The sequence below is a fragment of the Cucurbita pepo genome, chromosome 20, assembly GCF_057944985.1.
Source record: "Cucurbita pepo subsp. pepo isolate OVF chromosome 20, ASM5794498v1, whole genome shotgun sequence".
Classification (NCBI taxonomy): Eukaryota; Viridiplantae; Streptophyta; class Magnoliopsida; order Cucurbitales; family Cucurbitaceae; genus Cucurbita; species Cucurbita pepo.
In genome coordinates this window covers 62,846-82,711 of record NC_141817.1, presented here as the reverse complement: position 1 = coordinate 82,711, position 19,866 = coordinate 62,846, and the positions used below count along the sequence as shown (strand labels likewise).

Below are 19,866 nucleotides of genomic sequence, written 5' to 3'. Positions count from 1 at the left end.
TTACCATACCCAATCTCGAAAAGTTTTATACTTTTGAGAAAAGGAAGACAAAAAAAAGTAAAAGAGAGGGACACGTGGGCTGACCTGGCTGGACACTGCTGGCATGCCACGTGGATTGGCAACAGCAAAATTTAGAATATTTATGAAAGGAATAATTTGGTGAGAGAAAATGGAAATGGGCAATGGGTCACATTTCATTTGGTTCATTGGAGAAGATCTGCAGGTGACGTGGCTTCTTCGCCATCTCTACATAACTATCCAAACCTCACCATTTCAATATCCCCTTTTGCACTTTTTTTTAATCTTTCCCCTCTTCTGCTTTTGCCTTCGCTATCGTGAGCTTCGGCTTTCATCAATCTCATCCCTCCATCCCCCACCATTTTCGATCAACGCGGTGCATTTTAGCCTCAGAAGCTGATCGAGCTAAGATATTTGTTTTTCCGAAAAGAAGAAAAAATTTAGAAAAAAATTAGAAAAACACAGAGACAGAGCAAAACCTTCGTAGATTTTTATCTTCTTTTGCCTTCGCTAGCGGCTCGCCGTAAACCCCCGGAAGAATACCCATCCAGACGTCTGCTAACATGCGCTTTCTCCGGTGAAGCGGGTTTTCTTTTTTTTTCTTTTTCTTTCTTTCTTTTTTTTTTTAATTTTTTTTTTATTCATTTCTGGTAGTCACGTTTGATCTTCGCCTCTCCGACCTCCCGGAAGCATTTACTTTACCCTTTGCGGAGGAGTGTAATTTGTACAACTTAAAGCGATTGATAACCGGTTGCACAGTCTCATGAGCTTTTAACAGATGGTTTCTTTTTGGTTTGATTCTGGTGTGGTGGGTGTTTAATGAGATGGGTGATCTTCTGATTCGTGAATGAAGTCGGTGATCGAAACCCTAACCCTAATTTGGATTCTGTGGGAAGGTTGAAGAAACTGCGGATGGAACTTCTCTAGTATGTATTTAACCTTTTTGTGTGTTTCCTTTTCTCTTTTCTTTCTTTTTTGGGCTATAGTTGATTGCTTTTATTTAGGAAGGGAATTGCGTTTTGTATAGGTCCTGCTTCATCGGTTATGGATTGCAAGGAGCTCAATTTGAACGAAGATTGTGGTGCCTGTGGTAGCGGGGTAAAAAATGGAGGAGATGCGTTTATAGACAGGAGCAAAGTGAGGATTTTGCTGTGCGATAATGATTCAAAAAGTTCAGAAGAGGTTTTCAAGCTTCTTTTGAAATGTTCCTACCAGGGTACATGTTTTATTATTATTATTTTTCTCCTTCCCCCCCTTCCTTAATAGAATCGTCCGGATGCTAAAAGTAATGCGTGATAGGTAGTCATTTCATCTACTGAAATTCCTGAATGATTTTTGCGGCTTAAGACTTCGATTAGGTTTATTACAGTATCTAGAAGTTGCTCGTGATACTATGTGATTGGGTTTAAGTCTAAATTCTAAGATCTTCTGTTACTACTGTCCTATTCTACAGGTAGCAATTGTTTAATTGGTTCACTGGTCTCTAGCTTTCTACATAATTTGCAATACTAGTAATTTACAGGAATGGTCAACTACTTCACTGATATAAGGTGTTCTTTTTGTTGGCAGTCATTTCCGTGAGCTCAGCTAGACAGGTCATCGATGCTTTGAATGCGGAGGGACCTGAAATTGATATTATACTCTCAGAAGTTGACCTGCCGATGGCCAAAGGTATGAAAATGTTGAAGTATATCACCCGGGATAAAGAGCTCCGGCGCATTCCTGTTATCAGTAAGTTCTGGTTAACTGCCGATTCATCACACTGTTAATATTTCTAAATTAATAGAATGATCTGATTCTTCTCTGTTTTTTTTTTTTTTTTTTTTTTTTTTTGGCTTTCTTTGTAAGTGATGTCAACACAAGATGAAGTCCCTATTGTCGTTAAGTGCTTGAGGCTTGGAGCAGCCGACTATCTTGTAAAGCCTTTACGGACAAATGAGCTATTAAACTTGTGGACGCATATGTGGAGAAGAAGACGCATGGTTTGCCTCTATTTTCGAACATTTGTAGTCATTTTCTCAAATAGAATTTGGTTGTGCATCAGTTGCAAATAGACATGCAATCGAAGTGTCTAGGGAATTGGTCCTCTGAACCTTTGCAGATGATGTATATCATTGTAATTTATTACTTCCCTAGTATCTAGCTGGTCAACGCCTGGTGTTTGCAGACCCTTCCTTTTCTTGTACAAAAATACTCAATTTCATCTCACCCTGCCGTCTATCTGTTTTATGATGGCAGCTTGGACTGGCAGAAAAAAACATTTTGAACTATGAATTTGATTTGGTGGCATCAGACCCAAGTGATGCCAACACAAATAGTACTACTTTGTTCTCGGATGACACTGATGACAAGTCACGTAGGAGCACAAATCCAGAGATGGGAGTTGCAACACTCCAGGAAGATGAGGTTGGTATATTATGATTTTTTGAAGTTTTTTTGGTTAGTGTCTTTTTGACGCATTGAAATGATGGTGCGGTATGAAGTACTATCTTATTAGGTTGCTTTCTGTCCTTACACAGTTTGAATGTTTGAGTTTCTTTTCTTGAGGGCCGAAGAGATGCTGTTAAAGCCTAAATAAATATTGCATGTTGCCTACAGTTTTGGATAAAATAATACTATTTCGATGTTCATTTATTTTTATTTTCTTCTGAAAACCAATTTTCATTTATTCCGAGTTTTAGATTGCATGTTATTCTTGATTGTTGAGTTAAATATGGACTTAATGACGAGTTCCCTTCTTATTTGAAGTTTTCGTTTTCCTAAATTTTGCCACTAATTCCTACCAGAAGTAACGTAAATAGGTTGAGTACAAACTAGTTTCTTTAATGCTTGACCGGTTTATCTGAGGATTATGAAGGTACGGTTAAATCCTTATTTATTTATTTATTATTTTATGGACGCCTTCTATATTTTACCCTCAACTGGGAACTTCATTTCAATGGCGTGTACTCATCCTTTTCAGTCTGGTATTGCTGCCGCACTGGTAGAACCTCCTGCTGTTCATACAGTGGAACATCAGCCAGATGTACCTGGAATTAGCGAGCGCCGAATAGGTAAGCTAGTGATCAAATTAACCTGCTCTTTCATTAGCATAATGTTGAAAATAGTCCAAAATTTTTCCATTGGAGTGTAGCAAATAGTGTCACTTCTGCTAGAAACATGCGATAAATGCCAACATGGCTTTATCTTTTGTTATAATTAGCTGCTCAGTTAACTTTTTTCTTCCACCTTTTTTTTTTAGTTTGTAATGTAATCTTTTCTGTAATGTCTTGCAGGGCAACCATCTTCATGCCCCAGAAAGAGTGAACTAAAGATTGGGGAATCATCCGCATTCTTTACGTATGTCAAATCAAGAAGTGTGAAGAATAAGGCAGTAGACGTTGAGGACAATGGCAAACGACTTTGGCTGGATGAAAATCATCAAGAAAAAACTGGTCAGCCTGTAGTTCGTCTTCCCCCCATACCAGAAAGTGTGGAGGCCTTGGAAACCCATTCACAAGGAGACGAAATCCCAAGTAGTACTAGTTTTCCTGATTCTTTTTCTGTGGAGAGATCTTGTACGCCACCTGCTGGCTCAGGAGTTCACAAGGAAAGAAGCTTCAATGAAGAAAATTGCTCTCAAGTGCATGTGCAACCGCCAAATGGATCTCAACTTGATATTTCAGGCCTACCTGTGCAAACACAAACTGCTTATCCCTTCTATACGCCAGAAGGTATGATGTCGGCGCAACTGTACCAAAAGAACTTGCACGATATGCATAATCATGCGGCAATGATGTCACAGTACGGTCATTTTCATCATTGCCCTCCCAATGTAAGTGGGGTGGCATCTTATCCTTATTACCCCATGAATATATGTTTACAACCTGGTCAAATGCCCGCTACTAATAATACTCATTCATGGCCATCTTTTGGAAATTCATCTTCCAATGAAGCGAAATCGAACAAATTTGATAGAAGAGAGGCAGCACTGATTAAATTTAGGCAGAAAAGGAAAGAGCGGTGTTTTGATAAGAAGATTAGGTATGTTAATAGGAAGCGACTTGCAGAAAGGAGGCCCCGTGTGCGGGGTCAGTTTGTGAGAAAGGTAAATGGTGTCAATGTAGATCTTAATGGACAACCTGCATCTGCTGATGATGTCGAGGATGAAGACGAGGAGGAGCAACTATCAAGGGATTCCTCTCATGAGGATGATGGTTTAGGATATTAGAAAAGGTATGCTGGCCAAGTGACCAAGGAAATTCATTTGGTGGAATGGTTGAGTGGCCTTAATATCCCTGGAAGACCTGAAATTTATGCTCTTAAAGTTTTATGAATATTACTCGTTCCTGTATGGTTTCCGATGGAATATTTATGAAGAATGCGTAACCATTTTAATCCAGGGAAAGCAAGCAAGTGTGCATGTTTACTGCATGCACTCTCATTGTTGGCAGGAGATCCAATTCTGCTGTTACTACATGATCATTTGCTTGCACCAGGTCCTAGTAGTAGCCCTACGGTAACTGGTGGCTGGAAACCGCATCTCTTGAGAGTAATTTTACCCGGTCTTGCTGCTCATGCAGTTCCTAAGCAGGGGGGGTCTTGATGCCCAAAGTACACGTGCCTCAATATCATCTCCCTGGTAAAACTGAAATGGGTCGAATCAATCAATAGAGAATTTGACCTACACTGGACATTTGCAGAGAAGAATAGCTTGTTGGAAATTCGTCCAAATGAAGCCTAGATCTTGCCTTACCCCCAATCCCAACTTATGTGGTTCGTGAAAGATGGACCAATTTTATCCAAACTGTATGAACTATTTTTCATGTGAATTGTCTGATAAGCTGATGAAAGTTGTGTTCATAAAATTATTTGTAAAGGCTGTGGGAACTTGATTCTGTAGTTCCAGAGCACAGCCAGCAACTTCTTAAAGTCCCACATTTGTTTGGGATGCTATTGTTTTACTGGAGGAAATGTGAACCTGCATTTATGATTCAATAAGGTTGCAGTGGATCAGTTTTTATGGGGAGACATGTTCTTCAGGTACTACCTTGTTTAGTTGAACATGGCAGGAAAATCATATCTATTTACAGATCCAATATACCGGTGCATAAGATAAGCTTCCCACTAAGTTGGTAGCTGGCAATATTAATACTAATAATCGCACATAGATATTGGAAAAACTACTGAAAAAATGAAACAAAAGTCATCTATATTCCATCCACCTCCTTACTGATAATCTGTCTTTGTGGAACACAAACATATTCATGCCGTTTAAGGCGTACATGGCGTCTTCTAATCTTGCTCTGCGCGTTATAAAATAATGTTAAAAGAAGAACCGAAGGGAGAATGAGACAAATGTTTTGAACATCCAAGTTTGGTGAAGTATGGTTGCCCATTCTTTTTGAACTGTCTTATCAAACGGATAGGTCTGGTTGGTTGGAGCAATGGCGCAGGAGGAGGAGGAGGAGGAGGAAGAGGGAGTGGAAGCTTCCATCTCAGTGGGATTTAGAGATGATATTTGTTATGAGTAGGTTGTTGTTTCGTTTGATCCAGATGATGGGGACTGGTGTGAGCATTATTCTTCTTCTTATTATTAATCTTCGGCTGCCAAACCAATTAATTGACGATGGAGACTGTTGTTTGTTAACTGCAGCAGCTTTTGGTTTCCACTTCTCTTTCATTTCCTCTTCCTTCTCACACGCAATATTCTCTTTCTCCTACCTCACAGAATGCTACCCCAACTCTCAAAATGTGAACCAAACGACTAAGTAACCTTCAATATGCTTATAGCCCTCAAATCTTTACCTCCGCCCTCTTTATGTATCTCCCTAATATTATATATTATACCCAAAGTCTTACCTAATATTATATATACACACAATATTATATTGGTTTATAAAACGTGACTTCTAAAAATTTGTCTACAATTTAAAAAATGTATACATATAGATATAGTTAGACAATATCCATCTGTCCTAACTATAAGTTTAATGTTTGTTTGTTTTTGCTTTGCTTTCACTTTTTGTGTTGAAATATTTAAATTTCTTCTTCTTCTTCTTTTGTTGTGTTAGAGAGCACATTAAACCATCGTCCAAACACAATCTAAAACGGTAAGGTTCGAGAAAATATTCTATTTTCGTTGTGGCAATATACTAGAGCCAACCTGAGCATTGGTTATGTCATATATCTTTGATCTGAAAGTTGGATTTTACCTTCATATATTGTTAACGTGATGAATGACGGGTAAGATGTCTACTCAATGTAAAAATTAGTATAGGGTCAATAGTTTGAAAAACAACGTGTACCAATTAAGCTAACACCATCTATTTGGTTAAGTCAATTTCATTTTAAAAAAAATTAAAAAAAAAAAATTGTGGTTGAAACTAACTTTTTGAAAAACCAAATGATCAAAACAACCCATCTAACCAAGTTGATCAAAATTGAGAAAACCAACCACCATTTTGAATGGCAAAATGTATGGGAAAACCCCCGAAATGAAACAACTAATTTGATTGAATATTAATTATGTAAAATTGATGAATTTGCGTTGGGTCTTCTTGGGTTTGTCTAGTTATATATTATGTTCTCAATTATTTGATTTTGAGTTGCCTCTCCTATAATTAACCCCAAAGTTAAGCAGTGATTAAGAATATATATATGTTATTTGAGGGAATTAGCTGGGGTAATTAGGAGGGTGATTAGGAGGGTGATTGGGAGGGTGATTAGGAGGGGAGAGAAGATGAAAGAAGGAAGAGGTTGTAGGTTAGAAACTTGGGAAATAAAGACGTTGAAAGGAGAACGAAAATGAGTGTAGGAAGCAAGGTGTTGTCACAGTTGGATTACTTATATATTGTTATTCGTTAGAGTGTGGTTAGGGTTTTCAATATCTGATCTCATCTAATCAGAGGCGAGGTGGGTTTGGTTTAGGATGTGCAGCAGAGGCCACTGGAGACCTGCCGAAGACGACAAGCTTCGGGAGCTGGTGGAGCGATACGGGCCTCATAACTGGAACGCCATAGCTCAAAAGCTTCAAGGAAGATCCGGTACGTAGATAGGTATATGAATTGATTGTGCCTAGGTAGGGCAGGAATGAATGAATGAATGAATGAATGAATGAATGAATGAATTAACGTGGAAGTTCCTTCAGGGAAGAGCTGCCGGCTGAGATGGTTCAATCAGTTGGATCCCCGAATCAACAGAAGCCCGTTCACAGAAGAGGAAGAGGAGAGGCTAATGGCGTCCCACAGGGTTCATGGGAACAGATGGGCCATTATTGCAAGGCTGTTTCCTGGCCGCACTGACAACGCCGTCAAGAACCACTGGCATGTCATCATGGCTCGCAAGTCCAGGGACAGCTCCAAAGCCAAAGCCAAAGCCAAAACCAAAACCAAAACCAAAACCCTAACCCCATCATCTCAAAATCACCTTCTCTTTTCTTCCTTTCTGCAAACGTCATGTCCACCAAACAACAACGCTTCCCTCTTTCTCAACCACTCTCTATATCCAAACCCCATTTCTTCATTCATCCCCAAACCAACAGGTAAAGACTAATGCTACTATTTCATCGAGTAAAATTAAAATCCTCCTCCTCCTCCTCCTCCTCCTCCTCCTCCTCCTCCTACCTATAATTATTATATATGTGTTTGTCTGAGCAGATAGAAGCGTGGAGTTTTACGACTTTCTCCACCTAAACGCTGAGTCCATTAACGCAAGTGAAGTGATAGACAACTCAAGAAAAGAGGATTATGAAGAGGTGAACCAAGAAGCCACCGCCACCGCCGCCCGCCCGCTATTTCCGTTCATTGATTTCTTTTCTGCCCAAACCTCCAACTCCATCTCATCCTCACATAATTAATACTGCTAAACCAATCTCCTTCCTCCTTCCTATCCCACGTCTTACATATCCTCTAACTCATTTGGGTGATCGATCATGAGATCACATATACGTGTATGCATAAATATATTATATATTGTACACACACTTTGACACTTACATTAGATTCACTACAACACCTCCACTCTTATTATTTGCCCTTCATGTCCATTTCATTCGCTTCAAATTTAAACTTATCATTATTTTTATATACATATGGAGCTGAAGTGAAAAACTCTATAAACAATAATAGATAGTGGTTTCTATATATTGAAACATATATATTGGCAAGAGTTTAGGGACTTGTTTGAATAGGTATAAAGCTGGGCCTAGTTGCTTGTTAAAACTTTTCCTCCCTTTTCTCCCTCAAAAGAATCCTTCCATGCCGAAAATAAAAAGTATACATACATTCATATCATAAGTAATTTTCTTTACGGAATTAGATTTGGTTACATCTTACTTAATTTGCGTCATTAACAACTGTCATATTCAATATCTGCACAAGAGAGAGTGAGAGAGGGAGAGAGAATGTTAATGATGGGGAGAAAGAATGGAGATGTATATTTGTGGCGACATTTCAAAATATCAGCGGCATGAATATGCACGTGGAATATCCATTCCTTTAGTTACCACTCTCTAGAGATTGCAGGAAAGCCCTAGTTCTAATAAAACAACCCAACGGGCATTCACGACATACAATGAAAAAGGAAGCCCGAGGACACGGGGTCTAAAAGCTGAACTATAAATACTGCCGTACCATCACTGACCTTGCTTCAAATTTGGATACGCAAGTGTTTCGCTAAATAATTATAACACATGTACAACAAGATTACCCCCCTTTCCAAATAAATAAAAATAGAGAAACCCCAAGAATACATATCGTCAGCAAAAACTACATTTTCATTGTGGTTAAATAGGGCACAACTAGGTGAGGGGATAAAAAGTTCGTCACGACATGAAAAACAGAACAAACCTTTCTTTCGATTGGGAAGAAATTTTGAAGTGCAAAAATTCCTTCAAAAATCAGTAAGAAAGGCCAAGCCATGTTAACCATGAATCACATGCGCCTCCATCCTGCTTCAAAAGCCAATGAACTACAATCACGAGGACAGATGTAATATGTTAATAGAACCAAAAGAAACTTCAGATGGTTCATGAAGAAATCGGTTCATATGGATAAGATAGCCATGGGTGTTTCAGAGCCTCAGATGCAGAAGGGCGTTTCTTGGGATTTATCTCAAGCAGATGTGCAACAAAGTCAATAAACCCTTGATCCCCCATTGGCAATCGGTGCCGTAGTGATGTCTTTTTCGGTATTAGATATTCCAGTCTATTGCTTTCCTGGAAAAAGAAAGAGAGAGAGAGAGAGAGTTTATGTAACATGACATGATAAACATGAACAAAAACCCCCATTACAGGTGTCAATTAAAAAAATACAAAGAAAGGAAGGAGGAAGAATGAGAGAGCTAGGAATTATAGAATAGAGTTCGGTAGGGTTGAAACGTTCATGGACAAGTGATTAAAAAGATATTGAATGGCCCAACAGAAGCACCGGGCAAACATTCATTGCTTGACAAGATAATCAAGTGAAATTTAAAACCAAATGTGGCATCAAATCTTTTCAATGTACTATAAAGAATTCCAAACATAACTCAACTAGCAAACAATTGTTGCCAAAGCTAACCAAATAGATACTCTTATCTGTTCGTGTATAAAGAATATTAAAGGGCCTCCAAAAACATGGAGGGCTACATAAAATCCAAGAACCTTGAAATTTATGTTCGTGATCAGATATTTATTCAGACAGATGGGGGTATGGAGCCAATACAAAACACTTCAGAAATTCGGACAGGTAAGTGAGAAGAAAAACAGAGCACCAAAATCACATGCAACAGGAACAAGTAGGTTCACCCAAAATTGAAAAATATTTAAAAGATTCAGGTTTCAAAAGTGGCTTTGATGAGTTTTAGATGGACCATTCCCTTCTTAAATTACTGTTTTTCTTATTAATTTAATTTTTAGAGAGATATAAGTCACATATCTAAATAAATCCCTAGATTTAAGCAAAAGTAAATCTAAATAAATTCTTGGATAACTGGAAATCTAAATAAATCCCCCACACACTAGGTAGTTAAATAAATATCTACTACGTTAAGACTAATCCTTAGACATTCCTTTCAAGTTGAGTGATCTGTCATTCATTCTCAACTTGAATACTTACTTGAATACTACCTCATGAAGCAGTAAGTTGTGAAATCTTTTTGTTAACACTTCTGTCAGTTGAAAGAGAGCACATGACTTATGCATACTATCCACTTTGAGCACTTCCATAAATCGTTTTTTGTCTCTCGTGCTCCCTCCTCTCAGAGCATTTCCACAGTGTTGCTCGTTTCTCTCATGCGCTCTTCTCTTAGAGCACTTATACAGCGTTGATCACCTCTCTTGTGCTCATTCTTGTTGGAGCACTTTCACAAGCATTGCTCGTCTCTCTCGTGCTCACTTTTCTTAGAGCACTTCCAGATGGAAGAAATATTTCCCTAGGTGGAAGACTGATCCCTTTCTCTCAGGCTATTTTTTCCAACCGTCCCATTCTTTTTTCTTTTTTTCTGGTTTCCAAGGTCTATGCGACTATGATATTCATTAATGATAGTGAAAATTTGATAAGAGACCTCTTCTGGGAAGGTGTTGACCTTGAGGTGTTTCTTCGAGGCTTTTTCCTATAATATGGTCTGGTCTGGCCAAGGAGTTGTAGTTACATGGAGGAGTTTCTTTCCCATTCCCCCTTCTGGAGTAAGGGTAGCAGGTTGTGGTCTGCATGCCTTTTTGCTATTTTGTAGGGGGCCTAGGGGCTTTGGAGGAAAAAAATAATAAAACCTTTGGAGTTGAAAGATCTGTAGGGTGGTTCCTTATTAGATTTCATGTTTTTCTTTCGAGTTCACTGAAAAATATTTTTTTGACTTTTATTTCATCCCCATACCTTTTCTTGGGTTAATTAGGCTCCTTTTTTTTTTTTTTTTTGTATCCTCATGTACTCTTTCTTCTTTTTTTTTTTAAATTTCTTTCTCGGGTATTCTTTCATTTTGTTTCCTTAATAAAAGCCTGCTTAAGAATAATAATATTAAAATAAATAAATAAACATAATAATAAAAAAGATCTTTGCATTTTCTAATCTTGTCGAGGTTATCTGGTATGACGAGTATTGACCACGTGAAATGATATTCTCTTTTTATCACTGGATGTTTTTAGTTTTTTGAGACTTTCTTTTCGCTTTCTTTTTTCAAAATTTCATCCTTTTTAGAGTAAGGAGTAAGCAGGAAGATAGGTAGATTTTTTCCTAACCCTCCAAACGGAACAATTATGTCCCCCTCCAGAAGCGTGCATTCTTACAACTTTTTTCTGTTATTATTTATCATGGCTTAACCACTCGCAGTTAAAAAAAAAAAAAAAAAAAAAAAAAAAAAAAGTTAACAAATGAGATCCTAAAAAGATATCTTCACCAACTGGAATTAACTAATGTGAGAGAGATGAATTTCTAAATACTTGCATCAAATACTTCACCTCGCCATAAGAGCTCATTCTGTAAATTGTGTGAGAAAAATAAGCAATTGAGATAAAAAATAATAATAAAAAAGAAAAAAAGAAAAAAGGAAAACATGAAATCGCATGTGCGTTGTAACAAACTGAAACAAACATCTCATATTATAACATATCAGGCAGGATATTTGAGAACTAAATGAATGGCTTTGAAGAATATGGAGGCTTTCATATCACAGTTCCAGATATTGAAATATTTTACGATATAGCATATTCTTACCTGATTTCGTTCATACAGCATATGATTCTTGGTAAAATACTTGTATGTATCTCGTCCCTTGGCAAGCATACTTTGATCAATAGGACTTATAATTCCAATCACTCGTGCAAGTAATGTAGCGGGTGAATCATTTTGAAAGAGAACCTGCAAGCGAAATATCATATGAACTATTTTCAGCAGCATATTAACAATAAAAATAAAAATAAAAATAAAAATGCTACTGGATGAGTATGAAATTTAACCCCCCAAAAAACTTTAGTCACTTAGAAAAGGAACTACAAATGCGTTTTGTACAAGAACTCTAAAGAAACGATTCTTTTTTTTTTTTTTTTTTTCAGGTGAACGATGCCACTGATCGAGGCAGGTGGGTGCTCGGGAGCCATGATGCCACAGAGGGGTGACCCGGGGCGTCTAGGAGTCTGCACAGTCATGCATTGTCATATCATACGTTTGGTACCCCATTAACTTCTCTTATGAACTTCATGTATCACATAAACATTTGTCTTTGTTTGGAACTTTTTTTCTTAATTGCTAAAATTTTTCCGTAAAATCTTCTTCCTCTTTTTTCTACGTGTTTTCCTTGCATAGTCTGTTGCTCTCGTCCTTGATTCCAAGTCTCGAATTTCGGGTTGTGACACTACCTATCCATCTTAAGAGAAGGAAAAAATTAGTAATAACAGCAACGTCTTCTTCAATCTGAACCCCCCCCCCCCCCCCCTTCTTCAAGCTGAAAAAAAAACTCAGCTCACCATCTTCTTCGTCAATGTGAAAAATAACCCACTCCTAACAATAAAACAGAGCCTGTCTAAAAGAAAAAAAATGAAGAAGGAAACATATCGGGAACGGCAAGGTAAGGTTAGTGGCGTGAGGCAGACGGGTGGAGAAGAAAAGGAAGAGGAGAGAAGAAGATGGGCGCCCGCGTTGGGGAAGGGAGGGAAGGAGGAAGGGGGAACGGAAGGGTTTTCTTATTGTAATTATTTGTTTATAATAATATAATTATTACTATTACATTCTGTATTATTATCTTTTTATTTTAAAAATTGTCACGTAAGGATTTGATTATTCAATTCTGAAACCTAGAAACTACTTTAACACAAACCTCAAACGATAAATATAACAAACATAGTTGATATACGTGGTTGAGTAAAACTTACATTGCCAGTACAAAGTTCTGCCAAGATACAGCCAAGAGACCATATGTCTATCTTCTTATCATACGGAAGTCCCAAGATAACCTCTGGGGCACGGTAGGATCGGGATTGAACGTAGGAGCAAAGATGATCTGTCTCAAAACAACTACTTCCGAGATCGATAACTTTCACCTCACATCTACTATAACTTTTCACCAGTATATTTTCAGGCTTCAAGTCGCAATGTATAAGATCAAGACCATGTAAAAACTGAAGTGCCTCCAAGCATTGAATTGTAATGGACTGCAACGAATCATTTTAATTGGTTTAGCACAATGCGACTGTCAAAAAGTTTAACAAAAATTATTCACCCTCACACACCTGCAATCTCGGCATAGTGAAGTATACTTCTCCTCCTGATTCTCTATTAAATTTGTGAAACTCATATAGGTTTGCCTTCAGAAGTTCACACACAATTAACAGATGCTCCTGGAGGGGAAGGGGGTACAATTCAACCAAAAATGAGACAAATTTAAGGAAAAAGAATGACAATAAATGCTAATTTTCCATATTACGTATTTCATATACCCTTGAAAATCTGAGGGAATTATTAATGTCTGTTTAAAAACAATTACTACAAAAGACTATACATGACTGGACAAGGAAAAAATAATCCATCACTGAAATAAGCATGTATGACCAGTCAGCACTTACCCGATAGTAGAAGTAATCATATAGTCGTAGAATGTGGTATTTGTCTGCCGGGTCGTGCTTATTAACATATTTTAGAAGCTTTATTTCATCAAGACTTTGATCAAAAAAATCTTTGTTGTTCTTTATAATCTTTATGCATACATCCATGCCTGTGTGCAGGTCATGTGCTTGTATAGCCTTGCTGAATGCAGCTGACCCAAGATATTCAGTGACATGATAGCGTCCAGCTATTACAGAATTTAATACCACATGGAAATTCTTGTCCTCCTCAAAGCCAGTTCTAAGTAAAAATAACACAACGATTAAAACTTTGGGCGTACTTATTAGTAAGTATTCACAACAGACTCAAAAAATGCTCCAGAAGATTCTTTTTTCTCCCAAAGAGCTTAAACAAAGTAAATGTCTTGCTACAATAAAAAGACAAAAGAATAACTCCCGTTTTATAATAAGAATAACAAAATAACAATAAAAATAAAGATAAATATAAAAACAAACAAATAATGAAGTCTTCCACCACTCGAATAAAGAGACAGAGGCCCAAATATTCGTATGCAATCTCAAAAGAATTATTCATCAAAATCCCATAGGAACATTGTCTAATTTTGAAAATTTTAATGAGATACTATATGAAAAATTATAAAAAGAAGGAATATTATATGGAAAATGTTGTCAACAAGCCAAAGAATGAGACAGTTCACATAAAACGAAGCATGAAGGGATGGAAGTTCAGAAAGAAAGAAAAAACAGTTGCCATTTGGTCAATTAAGAATCTAATCTCTTCCCCCCATGTGAAAATCCACACACCTTCGGACATTCCAGCAATCCAAATGACAGAAAAAGAACCAATTCTTTTTTCTCATTTAAATCTATATCCCCATCAGCAAATTGGAAAAAAAAAACAGTACGAATCAGTCATGAAACAGAAATGACATAATTCATATAATTGGAGCAAGTAAGACATCATGGACTCCTAGAGGGTAAGAGATGATACAGCATCTGAAGGCGCAGAGACTTGTAAAAGAAGCATGGAGATTTCTTATGAGAAGATAGTAGAGAATATATTTTTTATTACGGGAGACAAAAAAGAACAATGACAAAAGTACTACTTAAATATTATGTGTACAGGTTTAATCACAGTCCTCAGATCACTCAATAGCAGAATCTCAGATAAGAAACAAGGATTGATCAATTAAAAATTGATGGGTGCCATCCAATGCATACCTGTTTTTACGATGAACAATTTTGAGGTTGAAAGACTCAAATTCCTCCTCTTGACTCCTTATCTGCCTTACTTGCTCTTGCACGGCAGCTGCCTCTTCATCCTCAAGTGATGCCACAGGATCTTCTTCCCTTACGCTACTAATTTTATCATCATTTTCTATCTTGGTGTGCCCTCTTTCCGTGTAATGATAATTGGAAAGCATGGAAGGACTTGAACTACCGGACCTTACAGCATCAGCATTGTTTTCATCCCTAAGACTATTATCAGGTGAAGAATCAGAATTTTTTGGCCCCCAAGAAGCCAGTATATTGTTGTTAGATTGCATCAAAGCATTCAAAGAAGTATCATTTTCATCATTAATCACTCTGCTAGGGTTGTTAGACCACAAAGATTTGCTCAAACATGCCTGTACCAATTGTCTCTCGCTCAACGGTGGGGGAAATGAAAATCCCCCATCACCTGGGTTCTGTATCTGTGCGTACGTGCTTGTATCATTCCTAGATGTTTGTTTATTTGACTGATGTTTACTAGAGCTCTTCTTATCCCTGTTAGATCTATCCAAATATTTTTTGTCTGAATCATTATACGGAAGTTGGGAGCCACCAATTCCAACCGCGTGGTCATGGAAGTATTCTAAATCTCCCCCCTCGCTGCTGCCTCCCATCAAGCTTTCACGTACTTCACTGCCAATATCAGCCACATCGCTATTGATCCCCACACCAATTGATCTAACTGAACCATGTTGATCATCATCCGCACCAATATCATCATATCTTGGTTTTCTAGACTCGTTTACAACTTTCCCATCCCCTAACATTATCAGCTCATTAGTCTGGGTGACAAAACCTTGCCACACAGGTTCAGCACGCATCAAGTTCAGTTCCTCTTCATCCATCAGCTGCCCATCATATTGAGCCATTAAATCATTCTCATTGGTCCTCCCATACATTTCAGTCACAGTCAACCCCATAGGATCCTCTGCAGTTGAAACTGGCTGAATATGTTTTGATTGAAAATATTGTTCACCGGAAAAGTAAGAGTCCTCCTCAGCGAAAGATTGATCATCATCCTCACCTTTGGTTTGAGCTCTATCCTGCGTATCTGGAACACTTCCATGCCCTGTTCCCTTTTCATTGTCACTTGGATAATCAATCTCATGAGCCAAAAACCATGTCTCATCCTCAATAGGCTGCCGCATGTATCCAACATCATCATCATCATCATATTCATCAGAGTCCCAATACTCATTAGGATAGTCTAGAGACTCACTTAAGCCATCACCAACAGTGGCAAAACCAGAAACTAAATCAGATGTATCCTCTGCAATTCCCTGGCTAACAGACAACCAACTGCCACCAGCATTCCTCTTTCCACCTTCAATTTAATCTCAACATTATATCCTTTGAATACTTAAAATGGAATTTACACGATGAGTACACAAAAAAGACTTATGTTAGCAATTAGAAAACTCTGAATCAGATATGAAACTGAAACTTTGAAAGAAAATCGCTTGTTAGCAATTAGAAAACTCTGAATCAGATATGAAACACAAAAGACTTATGTTAGCAATTAGCATGTGGTTGAAATGAAATACTGAAGTACTAAGCATGAATTGATCAAACAAAAGATCAGGTGACCTTGCCATAATGATGTTGTCTTGGTTACATCTAGAAAACCTGCTCAGCTGCACTTTTGAACCATTAAAATTGTTGTTGTCAAGAAAAATTAAGTGACCACCAAGAAAGCCTAATAATAATTAGGATGGAACTACTTTTACATTAGAAAAGGTTTTTTTTTTTATTAAGTGTCAATCCAGCTGACCCAATTCTACTCTATCCCAATTTTAAATCGAGATAGCACGAGGAAAGAAGAGCATCAAAATTATAAGGAAAGGATGACAATAAACAAAAACTTGTTCGGAAAGTATCAAATTGCTATAGAGTAAAAGGAATTGCCTCTATAGTGTAAGAGCATACCAGAAGACGAAATTTCTTGCCCAACAGGAACATCTAGATAGGACCCTATAAGAAGGGAGCTGTCAATGCTAGTAAATTTTGCAATTTGTCCATCACGTTCAAAGTTGTCCTTCCAACTAAGAATCAAAGGCTTGTCTTCAGACTTAAGTTTAACAGGTGGCAATCGAGGCAATTCCTCCTTCTGACTTTCAGCCACGAGAGCTAAACTTAAACTGCTTAGAGTTTTTTGCTCAGCATTATCCTGAGATCTGCCAAAATATAAAGTTCTTCCCACCTCATCTACCTGCTCTTTAATTGTTGCCCTTATATCATTCACCTCTGCTTTTCTCTTTGCATCTAGTTTGTCAGAACAAATCGTGCTATCATAACTGTTTGACACATCTCCCTTGGAGAATGGAAAAACAGTCTTCACAGAACAATCAATCAACAAATCTGATGATGAAGAATCTTTACCTTTATACCATGAAATATCTGCAGTGTTTTCATTAACGTATGCAGAGGCAGCCTTAACTTGCTGATCTAGTTCCTTTGGTTCATATCTTTGGGAAATGTCATATTTGGTTTCCACATTTGCTGTGCTAGAATTTCCATGCCAAAAGTCTCTCTTTTCACCAGATGAAATAACACTTCCACCTGTTTTGAAGTTGGCTTTTCTTGATTCAGAAACTTCTCCAGGATGATATCCGGATTTGTCAGATACCTGAAGTTCAGGAAAGTTGTTTGCATCCTTAACCCCATCATTCTGGGAAACTCCAGACAGACCATTACTAGATTTAACTTTCCATGAATATAAATCAAGCACGGTATCGTCTGAACCTTGAGAAAAGGTGAAGCTCCTATCACTTGTTCCAACTGCTTCATTTGATTTATTCCTCTCTCCATACACACAATCATTTTTCCATTTGCTTTCAGAACCATTTCTACCACCTCCACACTCTATTTCCTTGACAATAAGTTCCTTGGAGACATCAAAGTTAATTTGTGAACCTGCCAGTCGGTTCTCCACCATTGGTTTGTCCCCATTTTCTACCTCCAACGTGTCCCCGCTACTCTTCTCTTCAAGCGTGAGTTTCTTGAGAAGCCCATTCAAATCTGGGTGGTTACAGAGCTCACTTCGCAATGCTGCCTCGGCTCTCGTGAACTGATTCCGTTTTAAGAAGTCCAGAATTACATCGATTGAATTTGTATCAACCATTTTCAGCTACTAAGAATCTGCAAAATCATGAAAGTGGGCGTGGAATTCATTTTAACAAATTATATCGTAACATTACCGAGATGAAACTCCATTGCTTGTAAAGGTTATGAGAGAATCAAGAAGAAATGTGGGTAATATAACGGCATTTTGCTAGATTCCTTTCAATAATTAAAGGAAACTGACCTTGTACTAAGCTCAACTCAGCGCGCCATTCTGTCTCCTCGAACTGTGGAACAACGGGGAAATCCAAAATTTAGAAAATTGGAAGATACTTCTCCCCGCACATAAAAAGAGCATTCAATAAATGGAAAAAATGTCGTTTTCTTGCGGCAAACGTAAAAAAAATCAAAGCTGCATAAATAAGCCCACGCAGGGTGTCCCACTCCGGTTCCGGCCAGAAACCCTTTCTATCGCCGATTAATCACCGATTCTTAAATTGTGATCGAAAATGGGGCACTTGGTAGTAAAAACGACAACAGAACCCGTAGTGTTAGCCTGTCCAGTATCGCCTGAATCCAAACGGACGCGACATATAGTGGAGATGAATTCATTCAGACGGCAGTTTAACGACATCACGAGCCAAAATGAAATATTCACATAAACCCTAAAACAAGCGGGATCTGACGATTTTGTTGTTCGTGCCCAATAGAAGCTATGTGGATTTAAACAAATATAAAGAGGAAAAGGAAGGACAAGTCCGTAAAGGGAAAATAAGAAATGGAGGAGAAAGAAAGCAGCACCTGGTGGTTGCTGGTAAAGTGCTAGTGGTGGTGACAGAGGACGATGGGCGGTTTCCGCTGTGTCGCTGCTGCCTGCTACGCTTTCTGGTCTCTCTCTCTCTCTCTCTCTCTCTCTCTCTCTCTCTCAGTTCCCTTTTCTCTCTGGGAGCCCAGCCTGCCGTCTCGAATTCAACTGGTGGACCTAAGGCCAGTTAGATACTTTTCGAGGCATTCATTGGTCTTTTTCATTATTTTAAACTTTTCTTGCATCAAATATTTTCAATTTTTTATGCTTTCATCGTTATGCGCAACGTCTCTGATGTCTTCCTATCGATTACGTATTTCATTTCTGATATTCATCGCTCGCCTCTATAACTATTTTCTGATTTTTCTAAATCTAGACTATAATTATAATACCACCGTTGTTGATTGGTGTAAGGTTAGATTCATTTTGTTGTTTTCAATTTAGTTCGTCCAGGTTCTTAATTCTTAATTAGGTGTCTGCCAGCAAACCCACGCCCTTGCTTAGCTCCATCCACTGTGTTGTTCACACACCTTAATGAACTGCTGCTCATTTTTGTTGTTAGACCCACAAATCCAACCTTCTCTTTCCGCGAACCGTAATATCCATTACTCAAACCTTAGGACTTCATATCCATAATTTAAACTAGTATGTAAACATTCGTTTCAATCACTTTCAAACTAGTTTTATATCTTTCACTACAAAAATTTCAATAGCTCGTCAAACAACTTTTAACATCATTTATAATCTTGGACCCATATATGCCAAATGTTTCCATCATATTAGTTATTTGGGGACGATATCTTTTAATTAATATTATATACGCGTCATTGCAATGAATTGCCTTATTTTCTCTTGCCAAAAACAAGTTGTGCTTTAAGTTTTAACTCTATAGCTGCTGTGTGGACTTGTTATGGGTAAGTGGTGGGGTTCTTTTTCTTTAAGATGACATAAATTATATATAAACCTTAAACCCAAGAGAGAATAAAATACATATACATATATATATATATATATATCAACCTTTTCCTACTCGTTACAATTTTTCTATATTTAAAGACCATATAATCCAATTTATTAACTCCTTCCTAGTGTGGAAATGTCATCTCATCTCACGGTGTCATTAACTACCAACTTAATAAGTTTCGTTTATTTTAGTATATAAAAATTAAAACTATAAGATGAATATTTGTGAATGATG

At 37.7% G+C, this 19,866-nt stretch overlaps 3 protein-coding genes across 6 annotated transcripts; 2 read left to right on the top strand and 1 right to left on the bottom strand.

Moving 5' to 3' along the window:
• Positions 1-220: 220 nt before the first annotated feature.
• Positions 221-5,043, top strand: LOC111782994 (two-component response regulator-like APRR1). Of its 2 annotated transcripts, XM_023663857.2 has the most exons (8): positions 223-595; positions 673-944; positions 1,046-1,234; positions 1,588-1,749; positions 1,867-2,000; positions 2,257-2,424; positions 2,981-3,071; positions 3,294-5,043. In XM_023663857.2, exons 3-8 carry the CDS (start codon positions 1,063-1,065, stop codon positions 4,226-4,228), a joined length of 1,662 nt encoding a protein of 553 aa, XP_023519625.2. In that variant the 5' UTR covers positions 223-595; positions 673-944; positions 1,046-1,062; the 3' UTR covers positions 4,229-5,043. The 2 variants fall into 2 exon arrangements, with proteins under 2 accessions (XP_023519626.2, XP_023519625.2); XM_023663858.2 differs by having other exon boundaries at positions 221-944; positions 1,023-1,234.
• A 1,702-nt stretch (positions 5,044-6,745) lies between these two features.
• On the top strand, positions 6,746-8,004 carry LOC111783519 (transcription factor MYB52). Its single transcript, XM_023664448.2, has 3 exons — positions 6,746-7,043; positions 7,148-7,540; positions 7,656-8,004. Exons 1-3 carry the CDS (start codon positions 6,929-6,931, stop codon positions 7,853-7,855), a joined length of 708 nt encoding a protein of 235 aa, XP_023520216.2. The 5' UTR covers positions 6,746-6,928; the 3' UTR covers positions 7,856-8,004.
• Positions 8,005-8,608: 604 nt separating this feature from the next.
• LOC111783275 (uncharacterized) lies at positions 8,609-18,885 on the bottom strand. 3 transcript variants are annotated; one of them, XM_023664191.2, is made up of 9 exons: positions 18,665-18,873; positions 18,108-18,150; positions 16,730-17,941; positions 14,753-16,127; positions 13,532-13,811; positions 13,199-13,306; positions 12,842-13,120; positions 11,688-11,831; positions 8,609-9,214 (listed from the first exon to the last, which is right to left on the bottom strand). In XM_023664191.2, the coding sequence occupies exons 3-9, from the start codon at positions 17,922-17,924 to the stop codon at positions 9,026-9,028; spliced, it is 3,570 nt and encodes a 1,189-aa protein (XP_023519959.2). In that variant the 5' UTR covers positions 17,925-17,941; positions 18,108-18,150; positions 18,665-18,873; the 3' UTR covers positions 8,609-9,025. The 3 variants fall into 3 exon arrangements, with proteins under 3 accessions (XP_023519959.2, XP_023519961.2, XP_023519962.2); XM_023664193.2 differs by lacking the exons at positions 8,609-9,214; positions 11,688-11,831 and adding an exon at positions 11,865-12,328 and having other exon boundaries at positions 18,665-18,885; XM_023664194.2 differs by lacking the exons at positions 8,609-9,214; positions 11,688-11,831 and adding an exon at positions 11,865-12,336 and having other exon boundaries at positions 18,665-18,883.
• Positions 18,886-19,866: the final 981 nt, after the last annotated feature.